The 15,402-nt window shown below is 47.1% G+C and overlaps 1 protein-coding gene across 1 annotated transcript in view; it reads right to left on the bottom strand.

The window, feature by feature from the left end:
* Nucleotides 1–15,402, bottom strand: part of LOC106589103 (FH1/FH2 domain-containing protein 3) — a 119,416-nt gene that overhangs the window by 27,177 nt on the left and 76,837 nt on the right. The window contains exons 17-19 of the mRNA XM_045693719.1: nucleotides 13,876–14,543; nucleotides 12,233–12,373; nucleotides 3,018–3,176 (exon numbers count right to left, since the gene is read on the bottom strand). Of these exons, the coding sequence (XP_045549675.1) occupies nucleotides 3,018–3,176; nucleotides 12,233–12,373; nucleotides 13,876–14,543 (968 nt within the window). The remainder of the gene's footprint in view (nucleotides 1–3,017; nucleotides 3,177–12,232; nucleotides 12,374–13,875; nucleotides 14,544–15,402) is intronic.

The following is a 15,402-nucleotide window of genomic DNA, read 5'->3' as shown; positions in this document are numbered from 1 at the left end:
AACACCATCTACTGTTGGACTGACTACCCTGGGTACTGCAACACCATCTACTGTTGGACTGGCTACCGTGGGTACTGCAACACCATCTACTGTTGGACTGGCTACCCTGGGTACTGTAGCACCATCTACTGTTAAGCTGACTACCCTGGGTACTACAACACCATCTACTGTTAGACTGGCTACCCTGGGTACTGCAACACCATCTACTGTTAGACTGGCTACCCTGGGTACTACAACACCATCTACTGTTGGACTGACTACCCTGGGGACTGCAACACCATCTACTGTTGGACTGGCTACCCTGGGTACTGCAACACCATCTACTGTTAGACTGACTACCCTGGGTACTGCAACACCATCTACTGTTGGACTGGCTACCCTGGGTACTGCAACACCATCTACTGTTGGACTGGCTATCCTGGATACTGCAACACCATCTACTGTTGGAATGACTACCATGGGTACTGCAACACCATCTACTGTTGGACTGGCTACCCTGGGTACTGCAACACCATCTACTGTTGGACTGGCTACCCTGGGTACTGCAACACCATCTACTGTTGGACTGGCTATCCTGGATACTGCAACACCATCTACTGTTGGAATGACTACCATGGGTACTGCAACACCATCTACTCGCATATATTCACATGAGCACCACAATGCCTACTTCACCCATGCTCTACCAAGGTTTTTCAGCACACAGCGTTGATCTAGTAGCTATGTCGGTATTGTACTTCAGACTATGTGTAGACAGGTTGCTTAGGATTCAAACAGCCTAATTCATACTCTTCAGAGTGATAATGGACTTTACAAATATATATACACACCGGTATACACTACCGTTCAAAAGATTGGGGTCACAGAAATGTCCTTGTGTTTGAAAGAAAAGCAATTTTTTTTTTGTCCATTAAAATAACATCAATTTGATCAGAAATACAGTGTAGACATTGTTAATGTTGTAAATGACTATTGTAGCTGGAAAGGACAGATTTTTTATGGAATATCTACGTAGGTATACAGAGGCCCATTATCAGCAACCATCACTCCTGTGTTCCAATGGCACAATGTCTTAGATAATCTAAGTTTATCATTTTAAAAGGCTAATTGATTATTAGAAAACCTTTTGCAATTATGTTAACACGGCTGAAAACTGTTGTTCTGATTAAAGAAGCAATAAAACTGTCCTTCTTTAGACTAGTTGAGTATCTGGAGCATCAGCATTTGTGGGTTCGATTACAGGCTCAAAATGGCCAGAAACCAAGACTTTCTTCTGAAACTCGTCTGTCTATTCTTGTTTTGAGAAATGAAGCCTATTCCATGCGAGAAATTGCCAACAAACTGAAAATCTCGTACAACGCTGTGTACTACTCCCTTCACAGAACAGCGCAAACTGGCTCTAACCAGAATAGAAAGAGGAGTGGGAGGCCCCGATGCACAACTGAGCAAGAGGACAAGTGCATTAGAGTGTCTAGTTTGAGAAACAGACGCCTCACAAGTCCTCAACTGGCAGCTTCATTAAATAGTACCCGCAAAACACCAGTCTCAACATCAACAGTGAAGAGGCGACTCCGGGATGCTGGCCTTCTAGGCAGAGTTGCAAATAAAAAGCCATGTCTCAGACTGGCCAATAAAAATAAAAGATTAAGATGGGCAAAAGAACACAGACACTGGACAGAGGAACTCTGCCTGGAAGGCCAGCATCCCGGAGTCGCCTCTTCACTGTTGACGTCTAGGTCTAAGTAACCAGCCTACACATAGGCTGAAGTACAAAACCAACATAGTTACTGTAGTAGATCAATGCTTTGCTTTTTTGGCTTCAGACCAATGTTTATTCTTACTTAAAACACTTTTTTTGTTTTTATTTGTGTCATACCTCGATGCCTCATCACCATCACCACCACCACCACCATCATCATCATCCTCATCACCATCACCACCACCACCACCACCATCATCATCCCCACCACCACCACCACCACCTCCACCACCATCATCATCCCCACCATCATCATCCTCATCACCATCACCACCACCACCATCATCATCCTCATCATCCTCACCACCACCACCTCCACCACCATCATCATCCCCACCACCATCATCCTCATCATCCCCACCACCACCACCATCATCATCCTCATCATCCTCACCACCACCACCACCACCACCACCATCACCACCATCATCATCCTCACCATCACCACCACCACCATCATTATCCTCATCATCCTCACCACCACCACCTCCACCACCATCATCATCCCCACCACCACCACCATCATCCCCACCACCATCACCACCACCACCATCATCATCCCCACCACCACCACCACCACCACCACCATCATCATCATCCCCACCACCACCACCACCACCATCATCCTCATCATCCTCACCACCACCACCATCCCCATCATCCCCATCATCCTCCTCATCCTCACCACCACCACCACCATCACCATCCCCATCATCCTCATCATCCTCACCACCACCACCATCCCCATCATCCCCATCATCCTCCTCATCCTCACCATCATCCTCATCATCCTCCTCATCCTCACCACCACCACCACCATCACCATCCCCATCATCCTCCTCATCCTCACCACCATCATCATCATCATCCCCACCACCACCACCATCATCCTCATCATCCTCACCACCACCACCTCCACCATCATCATCCTCACCACCACCATCATCCTCATCATCCTCACCACCACCACCATCCCCATCATCCTCCTCATCCTCACCACCACCACCACCATCACCATCCCCATCATCCTCCTCATCCTCACCACCATCATCATCATCATCCTCACCACCACCACCACCACCACCACCATCATCCTCATCATCACCATCCTCCTCCTCACCACCACCACCACCATCACCATCCCCATCATCCTCACCACCATCATCCTCACACCATCATCATCATCATCATCCTCACCACCATCATCATCATCACCATCATCACCATCAACATCCTCATCATCCTCCTCATCTCTCACCTCGATGCCCTCCTTGTTGAGTGCGTACTCATCAAAGTTGAGGATGGCGGTCTTGATGGTGCGAGGAGGAGGCAGGACGGTCAGTCCGATGTTGATGGCGTTACTCCTCTTGGAGTCCAGAACGATGACCTCTTGGCGTTTACCGTCTGCCGCAGTCTTCTGATGGAACAACAGAAAGACAAACAGACAGACAGACACAGGTTACTGAGAGGTCTCAGAGGCTGTTATCTGATGGAACAATAGGACAGACAGACACAGGTTACTGAGAGGTCTCAGAGGCTGTTATCTGATGGAACAATAGGACAGACAGACACAGGTCACTGAGAGGTCTCAGAGGCTGTTATCTGATGGAACAATAGGACAGACAGACACAGGTCACTGAGAGGTCTCAGAGGCTGTTATCTGATGGAACAATAGGACAGACAGACACAGGTCACTGAGAGGTCTCAGAGGCTGTTATCTGATGGAACAATAGGACAGACAGACACAGGTCACTGAGAGGTCTCAGAGGCTGTTATCTGATGGAACAATAGGACAGACAGACACAGGTCACTGAGAGGTCTCAGAGGCTGTTATCTGATGGAACAATAGGACAGACAGACACAGGTCACTGAGAGGTCTCAGAGGCTGTTATCTGATGGAACAATAGGACAGACAGACACAGGTCACTGTGAGGTCTCAGAGGCTGTTATCTGATGGAACAATAGGACAGACAGACACAGGTCACTGTGAGGTCTCAGAGGCTGTTATCTGATGGAACAATAGGACAGACAGACACAGGTTACTGAGAGGTCTCAGAGGCTGTTATCTGATGGAACAATAGGACAGACAGACACAGGTCACTGAGAGGTCTCAGAGGCTGTTATCTGATGGAACAATAGGACAGACAGACACAGGTCACTGAGAGGTCTCAGAGGCTGTTATCTGATGGAACAATAGGACAGACAGACACAGGTCACTGTGAGGTCTCAGAGGCTGTTATCTGATGGAACAATAGGACAGACAGACACAGGTCACTGAGAGGTCTCAGAGGCTGTTATCTGATGGAACAATAGGACAGACAGACACAGGTCACTGAGAGGTCTCAGAGGCTGTTATCTGATGGAACAATAGGACAGACAGACACAGGTCACTGAGAGGTCTCAGAGGCTGTTATCTGATGGAACAATAGGACAGACAGACACAGGTCACTGAGAGGTCTCAGAGGCTGTTATCTGATGGAACAATAGGACAGACACAGGTCACTGAGAGGTCTCAGAGGCTGTTATCTGATGGAACAATAGGACAGACAGACACAGGTCACTGTGAGGTCTCAGAGGCTGTTATCTGATGGAACAATAGGACAGACAGACACAGGTCACTGAGAGGTCTCAGAGGCTGTTATCTGATGGAACAATAGGACAGACAGACACAGGTCACTGAGAGGTCTCAGAGGCTGTTATCTGATGGAACAATAGGACAGACAGACACAGGTCACTGAGAGGTCTCAGAGGCTGTTATCTGATGGAACAATAGGACAGACACAGGTCACTGAGAGGTCTCAGAGGCTGTTATCTGATGGAACAATAGGACAGACAGACACAGGTCACTGAGAGGTCTCAGAGGCTGTTATCTGATGGAACAATAGGACAGACAGACACAGGTTACTGAGAGGTCTCAGAGGCTGTTATCTGATGGAACAATAGGACAGACAGACACAGGTCACTGAGAGGTCTCAGAGGCTGTTATCTGATGGAACAATAGGACAGACAGACACAGGTCACTGAGAGGTCTCAGAGGCTGTTATCTGATGGAACAATAGGACAGACAGACACAGGTCACTGAGAGGTCTCAGAGGCTGTTATCTGATGGAACAATAGGACAGACAGACACAGGTCACTGAGAGGTCTCAGAGGCTGTTATCTGATGGAACAATAGGACAGACAGACACAGGTCACTGTGAGGTCTCAGAGGCTGTTATCTGATGGAACAATAGGACAGACAGACACAGGTCACTGAGAGGTCTCAGAGGCTGTTATCTGATGGAACAATAGGACAGACAGACACAGGTCACTGTGAGGTCTCAGAGGCTGTTATCTGATGGAACAATAGGACAGACAGACACAGGTCACTGTGAGGTCTCAGAGGCTGTTATCTGATGGAACAATAGGACAGACAGACACAGGTCACTGAGAGGTCTCAGAGGCTGTTATCTGATGGAACAATAGGACAGACAGACACAGGTCACTGAGAGGTCTCAGAGGCTGTTATCTGATGGAACAATAGGACAGACAGACACAGGTCACTGTGAGCCTCAGAGGCTGTTATCTGATGGAACAATAGGACAGACAGACACAGGTTACTGAGAGGTCTCAGAGGCTGTTTTCAGACTATGAGAAAATGTGTACCCGGGCGGGTACAGGGTCAGGACAGGCAAAGGTGAAAAACCAGGAGGATGAGAAAAGAGAGGCTGGGAAAGATAGATGCTGACAGAAAAACCGTTGGTAAGCTTGAACAAACAAGATGAACTGGCAACAAGCACACAGAGAACACAGGTATAAATACACAGGGGATAATTGGGAAGATGGGCGACACCAGGAGGTGGGTGGAGACAAACACAAGGACAGGTGAAACAGATCAGGGCGTGACACACATGTCTATATAAGGTCCCACAGTTGACAGTGCATGTCAGAGCAAAAACCAAGCCATGAGGTTGAAGGAATTGTCTGCAGAGCTCCCCGAGACAGGATTGTGTCAAGTCACAAATCTGGGGTACCAAAACATTTCTGCAGCATTGAAGGTCCCCAAGAACACATTGGCCTCCCTCATTCTTAATGGAAGAGGTTTGGAACCACCAAGACTCTTCCCAGAGCTGGCCGCCTGGCCAAACTGAGCAATCGTGTGAGAAGGGCCTTGGTCAGGGAGGTGACCAAGAACCCGATGGTCACTCTGACAGAGCTCCTGTCAGAATGACCTTGGAGAACCTTCCAGAAGGACAACAATCTCTGCAGCAAATATTTTTCTTTCTTTTTAACACTGCATTGTTTGGGAACGAGCATTTCACTGTAAAGTCTACACCCAGTTGTATGTGACCAATAACATTTGATTTGATTTGTATTTCTCTCTGTTAGTCTAATGGCTGAGATTTCAGTGAGATGTTCAACTAGGAGACGTACAGAGTCAACTTCACCTTTGACTTCCTCTCCATGTACACGTGACTATCCTCCCTTCAGCTCCTTAATCTCTAAATGGATCCTCGATGCCTTTTGTAGACGGCTGAGAAATGTATTATTTCCCTCGACAAGCAACCCATTTCCAACCAGAATACCTGTATTTATACTGGTATGCCTTCCATTTTCTCTCCTTCTGTCACGTCCTGACCCTAGTAAGATGTAATTTTCTATAGTAGAGTAGGTCAGCGCCTGACAAGGGGTGTTTTGTGTTTTTCTATGTTTTCTATTTCTATGTTTAGTTCTGTTTTTCGACTTCTATGTTGGGGTTGTTTGGGGTTGATCTCCAATTGGAGGCAGCTGGTCCTCGTTACCTCTAATTGGAGATCATATTTAAGTTGGGGTTTGTCTATGGGGTTTTGTGGGTCGTTGTTTTCCGTTTTGTGTGTTCACCTGATGGAACTGTTTGCTGTCGTTTTGTTGTTTTGGTTAAGTGTATTCATTAAAAGTAAATATGAGCACTCTACACGCCGCACCTTGGTCCCCTTTATACGACCCGCGTTACAGAACTACCCACCATGATTGGATCAAGCAGCGTGCCCGGGCTGAAATGGACACCTGGTCACATAGTGAGTGGACGGAGAGGAGAAATTGGACCTGGGGCCAGGTAATCGAGAGATACCGGAGCCTACCTGGGAAGAACGAGAGGCAACCCCAAAACATTTTTGGGGGCACACGGGTAGTTTGGCTGGGCCAGGGGTGAGGCCTGAGTCAACTCCCCGTGCTTTTTGTGGTGAGCATGTGCCTGCCTTTCGCACTCTCTCTCCAGTGCGCCTCCATAGCACAGTACGTCCTGTGCTTTTCTTCACACTCTCCCTCCATTGCGCATCCATAACCCAGTATGGCCGGTGCCTGCTTTGAGCACTCGGTCCTCAGTGCGTCTCCCCAATCCGGTGAGACCTGTTCCAGCTCCACGTACAAAGCCTCCAGTGATAATCGATGGTCCGACGCCTGTAGAGATGATCCATGGCCCGGAGCCTGTAGGGATATTCCATGGCCCGGCACCTGTAGAGATAATCCATGGCACTAAGCCTCTAGTGATGATCCATGGCCCGGAGCCTGTAGGGATATTCCATGGCACGAAGCCTGTAGGAATAATCCATGGCCCGGCACCTGTAGAGATAATCCATGGTAAGAAGCCCCCAGTGATGATCCATGGCACGGAACCTGTAGAGATGATCCATGGCATGGAGCCAGGAGCAACGGTCACTAGTCCGGAACCTATTATGACGCCTCCCAGTCCGGAGCCTCCAGCGACACTCCTCAGTCCGGAGCCTCCAGCGACGCTCTTCAGTCCGGAGCCTCCAGCGACGCTCCCCAGTCCGGAGCCTCCAGCGACGCTCCCCAGTCCGGAGCCTCCAGCGACGCTCCCCAGTCCGGAGCCTCCAGCGACGCTCCCCAGTCCGGAGCCTCCAGCGACGCTCCCCAGTCCGGAGCCTCCAGCGACGCTCTTCAGTCCGGAGCCTCCAGCGACGCTCTTCAGTCCGGAGCCTCCAGCGAAGCTCTTCAGTCCGGAGCCTCCAGCGACGCTCTTCAGTCCGGAGCCTCCAGCGACGCTCTACAGTCCGGAGCCTCCAGCGACGCTCTTCAGTCCAGAGCATCCAGCGACGCTCTTCAGTCCAGAGCATCCAGCGACGCTCCCCAGTTCCCCAGTCCGGAGCATCCAGTGACGCTCCCCAGTCCGGAGCCTCCAGCGACGCTCCCCAGTCCGGAGCCTCCAGCGACGCTCCCCAGTCCGGAGCCTCCAGCGACGCTCCCCAGTCCGGAGCCTCCAGCGACGCTCCGCAGCACGGAGCCTCCAAGGACGGTCCGCAGCCCGGAGTCTTCAGCGGCGGTCCGCAGCCCGGAGTCTTCAGCGGCGGTCCGCAGCCCGGAGTCTTCAGAGGCGGTCTGCAGGCCAGAACCTCCAGCGCGGCCTGCAGCCTTGAACCTCCAGCAATGATCTACAGTCCGGTTCCTTCGACGACAATCCACGGTCAGGTGGTAATAAAGCAGAAGGATCAGCGGGTGGAGCGGGGACTACGCCCAGAACCGGAGCCGCCTCCTATGCTGGAGTTTAAGGTTATGTGGACTGCATTTGAGCCGCCAAAGACAATTTTTGTTGGTTTGTTGCATTCGGAGTCTGCACCTTTGCGGGGGGGGTACTGTCACGTCCTGACCCTAGTAATGTGTAATTTTCTATAGTAGAGTAGGTCAGGCCGTGACAGGTTTTTTTTTGTGTTTTTCTATGTTTTCTATTTCTATGTTTAGTTCTGGTTTTTCGACTTCTATGTTGGGGTTGTTTGGGGTTGATCTCCAATTGGAGGCAGCTGGTCCTCGTTACCTCTAATTGGAGATCATATTTAAGTTGGGGTTTGTCTATGGGGTTTTGTGGGTCGTTGTTTTCTGTTTTGTGTGTTCACCTGACAGAACTGTTTGCTGTCGTTTTGTTGTTTTGTTCTAGTATATTCATTAAAAGTAAATATGAGCACTCTACACGCCGCGCCTTGGTCCCCTTTATACGACCCGCGTTACACCTTCCCATTTCCAACCAGAATACCTGTATTTATACTGGTATGCCTTCCATTTTCTCTCCTTCCCATTTCCAACCAGAATACCCGTATCAAGGCTTTACAGTACAATCCATTTTACTCACATATGCAGCTATATATTTTGCTGTGCAGCCTGGAATTTTTTATTTAGGAGCACCAGTGTATATAATAGGAGCACCAGTGTATATAACAGGAGCACCAGTGTATATAACAGGAGCACCAGTGTATATAACAGGAGCACCAGTGTATATAATAGGAGCACCAGTGTATATAACAGGAGCACCAGTGTATATAACAGGAGCACCAGTGTATATAACAGGAGCACCAGTGTATATAACAGGAGCACCAGTGTATATAACAGGAGCACCAGTGTATATAATAGGAGCACCAGTGTATATAACAGGAGCACCAGTGTATATAACAGGAGCACCAGTGTATATAACAGGAGCACCAGTGTATATAACAGGAGCACCAGTGTATATAATAGGAGCACCAGTGTATATAACAGGAGCACCAGTGTATATAACAGGAGCACCAGTGTATATAACAGGAGCACCAGTGTATATAACAGGAGCACCAGTGTATATAACAGGAGCACCAGTGTATATAACAGGAGCACCAGTGTATATAACAGGAGCACCAGTGTATATAATAGGAGCACCAGTGTATATAACAGGAGCACCAGTGTATATAACAGGAGCACCAGTGTATATAACAGGAGCACCAGTGTATATAATAGGAGCACCAGTGTATATAACAGGAGCACCAGTGTATATAATAGGAGCACCAGTGTATATAACAGGAGCACCAGTGTATATAACAGGAGCACCAGTGTATATAATAGGAGCACCAGTGTATATAACAGGAGCACCAGTGTATATAATAGGAGCACCAGTGTATATAACAGGAGCACCAGTGTATATAACAGGAGGACCAGTGTATATAATAGGAGCACTAGTGTATATAATAGGAGCACGAGTGTATATAATAGGAGCACCAGTGTATATAATAGGAGCACCAGTGTATATAACAGGAGGACCAGTGCACCTAGAAAAATAAAGTATTCTAGTTTTATTACCACATACTGTTATCATTGTGCTCCAAAATGTATTTCTGTGAGTTTTATGTTTCTTCACCTTGTTAAAACCTCTCTGGGGTAAGTGGGACGCTAGCGTTCCACCTGCGGGACACACTATTCAACAGCCAGTGAAATAGCAGAGCGCCAAATTCAAAACAACAAAAATCACATAGTTAAAATTTCTCACACATACAGGTATTATACACCATTTTAAAGATAAGATTCTCGTTAATCCAACCACATTGTCAAATTTCAAAAAGGCTTTACGGTGAAAGCATAACCTGTTAAGGATAGGGGGCAGTATTTTCACGGCCGGATGAAAAATGTACCCAAATTAAACTGCGTCCTACTCAGAATCAGAAGGTAGGATATGCATATTATTAGTAGATTTGGATAGAAAACACTGAATTGAAAAAACTACAAGCCTCAGATTTTCTACTTCCTTGTTGGATTTTTCTCAGGGTTTTGCCTGCTTTTCTCACAGACATCATTCAAACAGTTTTAGAAATTTCAGAGTGTTCTCTATCCAAATCTACTAATAATATGCATATCCTACCTTCTGAGCCTGAGTAGCAGGCAGTTTAATTTGGGCACGCCTTTCATCCGGACGTCAAAATACTGCCCCCTACCTTAGAGAAGTTTTAAAAGGGTCAGCGTAGAACCCTGTGTATTTATACTGGTATAAACTTACTGATAAGACCATGTAAATTTTCTGTCCTTCCCATCTATTCTCCCCCCCCTCAGTGTTCCTCTGGAGAAGCCTGCCTCGGATGAATGAGACAGAGGACAACCCCTGCAGTACCACCACCTCGTCTCACTGAAGAACAATGAAGGCAAGACTGAGGAGTACAAATACAGTACCATGATCTAAGACAGAGAGGAGACATGAATGAGTAGTATTGAGGGGTACAATACCATGGTCTAAGAGAGAGGAGACATGAATGAGTAGTGTTGAGGGCAGGTGGGTCACAAGAGGAATCACAGGCATACACTGATTTACTACATAGCCAAAAGTATGTTGACACCCCGGGGATGCTCGGACGAGACGTGAACTCAGGAGCCTACAAGCTAGCTATCACAGCTTGGTACATAAAACCGATAGATCTCCAATGACGTCTCACTGCATTTCTCATTTTGAATTAGACTATATGATCTGTAATCCAAATTCTGTCCATTTTTTTTTCTGTATTTCCTTCAACAACAAAAAAATGAAATATTAGCCTATTAGCCTCCATGTAATTAGTTAGCTTTCTTTCATGATTTACTGTAAAAGACAGCAGAGAAAAAAAGATTCTTTTAAAAATTACATCAACGTCACTTTTCACTGATATTTAAATGGAGGATCCTTCTGGTAGATAATCGTCCTCGGTCGTTCGACTGTCACTGTTTACAACTTAGTGGAATTTCTTCTACGTGCTCTTAGAGCATCCCTACGGGAGAGTGCTACATATCTATACGTCTTTCCAGAAAGAAAACTAGTGAGCGGATCAACTGCTGACCATTTAGGGAATTGAGTTCCCAACTGACGTGTCAAATTTTGTTCCATAATGTGGAGTATTGACAGAGAAATAACAAGAGGGAAAAACCCATTTTAACATGCTGGCTCAAAACCTCAAGTAACAGCCTGGTCATCAACCAACAGTTATAACAGCCTGGTCATCAAACAACAGTTATAACAGCCTGGTCATCAACCAACAGTTATAACAGCCTGGTCATCAACCAACAGTTATAACAGCCTGGTCATCAACCAACAGTTATAACAGCCTGGTCATCAACCAACAGTTATAACAGGCTGGTCATCAAACAACAGTTATAACAGCCTGGTCACATCCAACAGTTATAACAGCCTGGTCACATCCAACAGTTATAACAGCCTGGTCACATCCAACAGTTATAACAGCCTGGTCACAACCAACAGTTATAACAGCCTGGTCATCAACCAACAGTTATAACAGCCTGGTCACATCCAACAGTTATAACAGCCTGGTCACATCCAACAGTTATAACAGCCTGGTCACATCCAACAGTTATAACAGCCTGGTCACATCCAACAGTTATAACAGCCTGGTCACATCCAACAGTTATAATAGGCTGGTCATCAAACAACAGTTATAACAGCCTGGTCACAACCAACAGTTATAACAGCCTGGTCACATCCAACAGTTATAACAGCCTGGTCACATCCAATGGTTATAACAGCCTGGTCACAACCAACAGTTATAACAGCCTGGTCATCAACCAACAGTTATAACAGCCTGGTCATCAACCAACAGTTATAACAGGCTGGCTACAGTTATAACATGGCCACAAGTTTTGATATCTAACATACTTGTTAGGTTGTATTTCAGGTTGTATTTTGAGTAGACAAGGTGTGTGTGTTTGTTTGTGTGTGGTTACCTTGGTGACAGGCATCTCCTTGGACTTGGTCTGGAAGAGGTGTCCTAGTTTGGACGTGTCTATCTTGACCGGCTCTAGTTTGAACCACAGAGAGTCTCCACTGCTCCTGCTGCTAATGTACTGGTAGTCTGACGGAAGCACCTGGAACACAACAACCAATAGATTAATGACCTGGAACACAACCACAACCAACAGATGAATGACCTGGAACACAACCACAACCAACAGATGAATGACCTGGAACACAACCACAACCAACAGATTAATGAGAGAGAGAGGAGAGAGGGAGAGAGAGAGAGAGAGAGAGGAGAGAGCGAGGAGAGAGAGGAGGGTAGAGAGAGGGAGAGAGAGAGAGAGGAGAGAGCGAGGAGAGAGAGAGAGAGGGGGAGAGAGAGGAGAGGGAGGAGGGAGAGAGAGGGTAGAGAGAGGGAGAGAGAGAGAGAGGAGAGAGAAAGAGGGGAGAGAGAGAAGAGAGAGAGAGAGGGAGAAAGAGAGGAGAGGGAGAAGGGAGAGAGAGAGGACAGAGAGAGGAGAGAGAGGGGAGAGAGATAGGAGCGAGGGAGAGAGAGAGGAGAGAGGAAGGAGAGAGAGGAGAGAGAGGAGAGACGGAGGAGAAAGACGAGAGACGGAGGAGAGAGAGGGGAGAGAGGGAGGAGGGAGAGAGAGAGGAGAGCGGGAGAGAGAGAGGAGAGGGGGGGTTAGAAGGGAGAGAGAGGACAGAGGGAGAGAGAGAGTGGAGAGAGGAAGGAGAGAGAGAGGAGAGAGGGAGAGAGGGAGGATGGAGAGAGAGGAGAGAGAGAGGGGAGAGTGTCCATTCGATCCCTTAACGCTGTAAACGTTTAACCCCTTAAAGACAGAACCACACGATCTGCATTAACTCACAACCAATACATTTATGGATGGAATCAGTAAATGTGATTTATCTTGCTCAAGGCACACTGTAAAGTAAAGGAGTAATGACCAGCAAAGCAGTTTGATATTAGATTGAATGCCAAATAAAAGGGGACTGAAAGGAGATTGTTCTGATAAAACGATCCCTATATATACTGCTCCAAGTTCAACCCTTAAGAGAACCAGACACAGGTCTATGTGGCAGACTAGAGTTGTCTAGAAACACCCAGTGGTAGAAAAAGTACCCAGTTGTCATTCTTGAGTAAAAGTAAAGATACCTTAATAGAAAATGAGTCATGTAAAAGTGAGTCACTCAGAAAAATACTACTTGAGTAAAAGTATTCGGTTTGAACTATACTTAAGTACTAAAAGTAAAAGTAAAAATTGTTTCAATTTCCTTATATTAAGAAAATCTTTTTAATTCACGGCCAGAGGCACACTCCAACAATCTGACATAATTTACAAACAAACAGAGATGTAGTAGAGAGTAGAGATGACCAGGGATGTTCTCTTGAGAAGTGTGTGAATTGGACAATTTTCCCGTCCTGCTAAGCATTCAAAAAGTAACGAGTACTTTTGGGTGTCAGGGAAAATGTACGGAGTAAAAAGTACATTATTTTCTTTAGGAATGTAGTGAAGTAGAAGTTGTCAAAAAATATAAATAGTAAAGTACAGATACCCCCAAAAAACTACTTAAGTAGTACTTAAAAAATATTTTTACTTAAGTACTTTACACCACTGGAAACACCCACCTCAGTCCAGAACAACCTGACAGTCTTCTTCTTCTGAAACAGAGGTGGTTCTGATTGACGTGGAGGGGCGGAGGCCGTGGGGGAGAAGGGAGGCATGGGGGGTGGTGGCGGGCAGCCGGGCAGGGGGCAGGTAGAGAGGTAAGGGTTAGGGGTTGGTGGAGAAGGGGGACACAGGGAGTCTGAACCCCTCATCAGACCGGCATTCAGAATGTCTTCATCGTCTTCTTCTTTCAGGTCTGTGAAGTCCATGTCTCCGATGCGCAGCTCCCTAGGACTGGCCAGGAGCTGGTCCCAGATGCTATCTGACTCCTTCTTAGGGGAAGGTGGACGGGACTTCTCTTGATCTACAACGGGGGCCTCGTGAGGGGGTTTATTGAGGGGGGTGTGAGGCGAGCCCAGTCCCTTTACTAGATCCCCGAAACGTTCAGCGAACACTCTGACGTTGGAGTGAGATTCTGTTTTTTCCGGGTGTTTTTCCTCTCCCTCGTCAGGCAGTCTGATGGCATCCTGGTTGGCCTTTCCCTCCACTCCTTTCTCCTTCCCCTCCTCATCCTCATCCTCTTCCTCCTCGCAGGGCTCCTTGTTCTGGGAGTAGAGCATGTCCATGAAGCGTTTGCTGTTGAGGATGTTGCTGCACTGTTTATTCACATCCACCTCCTTAACACTCCCTGCATGGGGAGACAATGGCGAAACAATATTGAGACAATGGGTAAACAATGGGTAAACAATGGGTAAACAATATTGAGACAATGGGTAAACAATGGGGAAACAATGGGGAAACAATGGGGAACCAATGGGTAGACAATGGGGAAACAATGGGGAACCAATGGGGAAACAATAAGGGAAACAATATTGAGACAATGGGTAAACAATGGGGAAACAATGGGGAACCAATGGGTAGACAATGGGGAACCAATGGGGAAACAATGGGGAACCAATGGGTAGACAATGGGGAACCAATGGGGAAACAATGGGGAGACAATGGGGAGACAATGGGGAGACAATGGGGAAACAATAGGGAAACAATGGGGAAACAATATTGAGACAATGGGGAAACAATGGGGATCCAATGGGTAGACAATGGGGAAACAATGGGGGAAAAATGGGGAAACAATATTGAGACAATGGGGTAACAATGGGGAGACAATGGGTAAACAATGGGTAAACAATGGGGAAACAATGGGGAGACAATGGGTAGACAATGGGGAAACAATGGGGAAACAATGGGGAGACAATGGGGAGACACTATGGAACCAATGGGGAGACAATGGGGTGACAATGGGGAAACAATGGGGAGACAATGGGGAGACAATGGGGAGACAATGGGGAAACAATGGGAGTGATAGACTTTAGGTAGTATAAGTGACATTGCTCTCTTTTCACATTTGCCATTAAATGCTGTGACTACGTCTCAGTGATTGGCAGTGGATTCTACTGAAGTGACCTACCGGATCCTCTAAAGAGTCTCTCTCTCTCTCTCTCAAAGAATAAAGACATTTCAAATGTCATATTATGTCTATATACAGT

This window comes from Salmo salar, chromosome ssa14 (assembly GCF_905237065.1).
Source record: "Salmo salar chromosome ssa14, Ssal_v3.1, whole genome shotgun sequence".
NCBI classification, from domain to species: Eukaryota; Metazoa; Chordata; class Actinopteri; order Salmoniformes; family Salmonidae; genus Salmo; species Salmo salar.
Note: the sequence above shows the minus strand (reverse complement) of the source record. Positions and strands in the feature narration are given on the sequence as shown.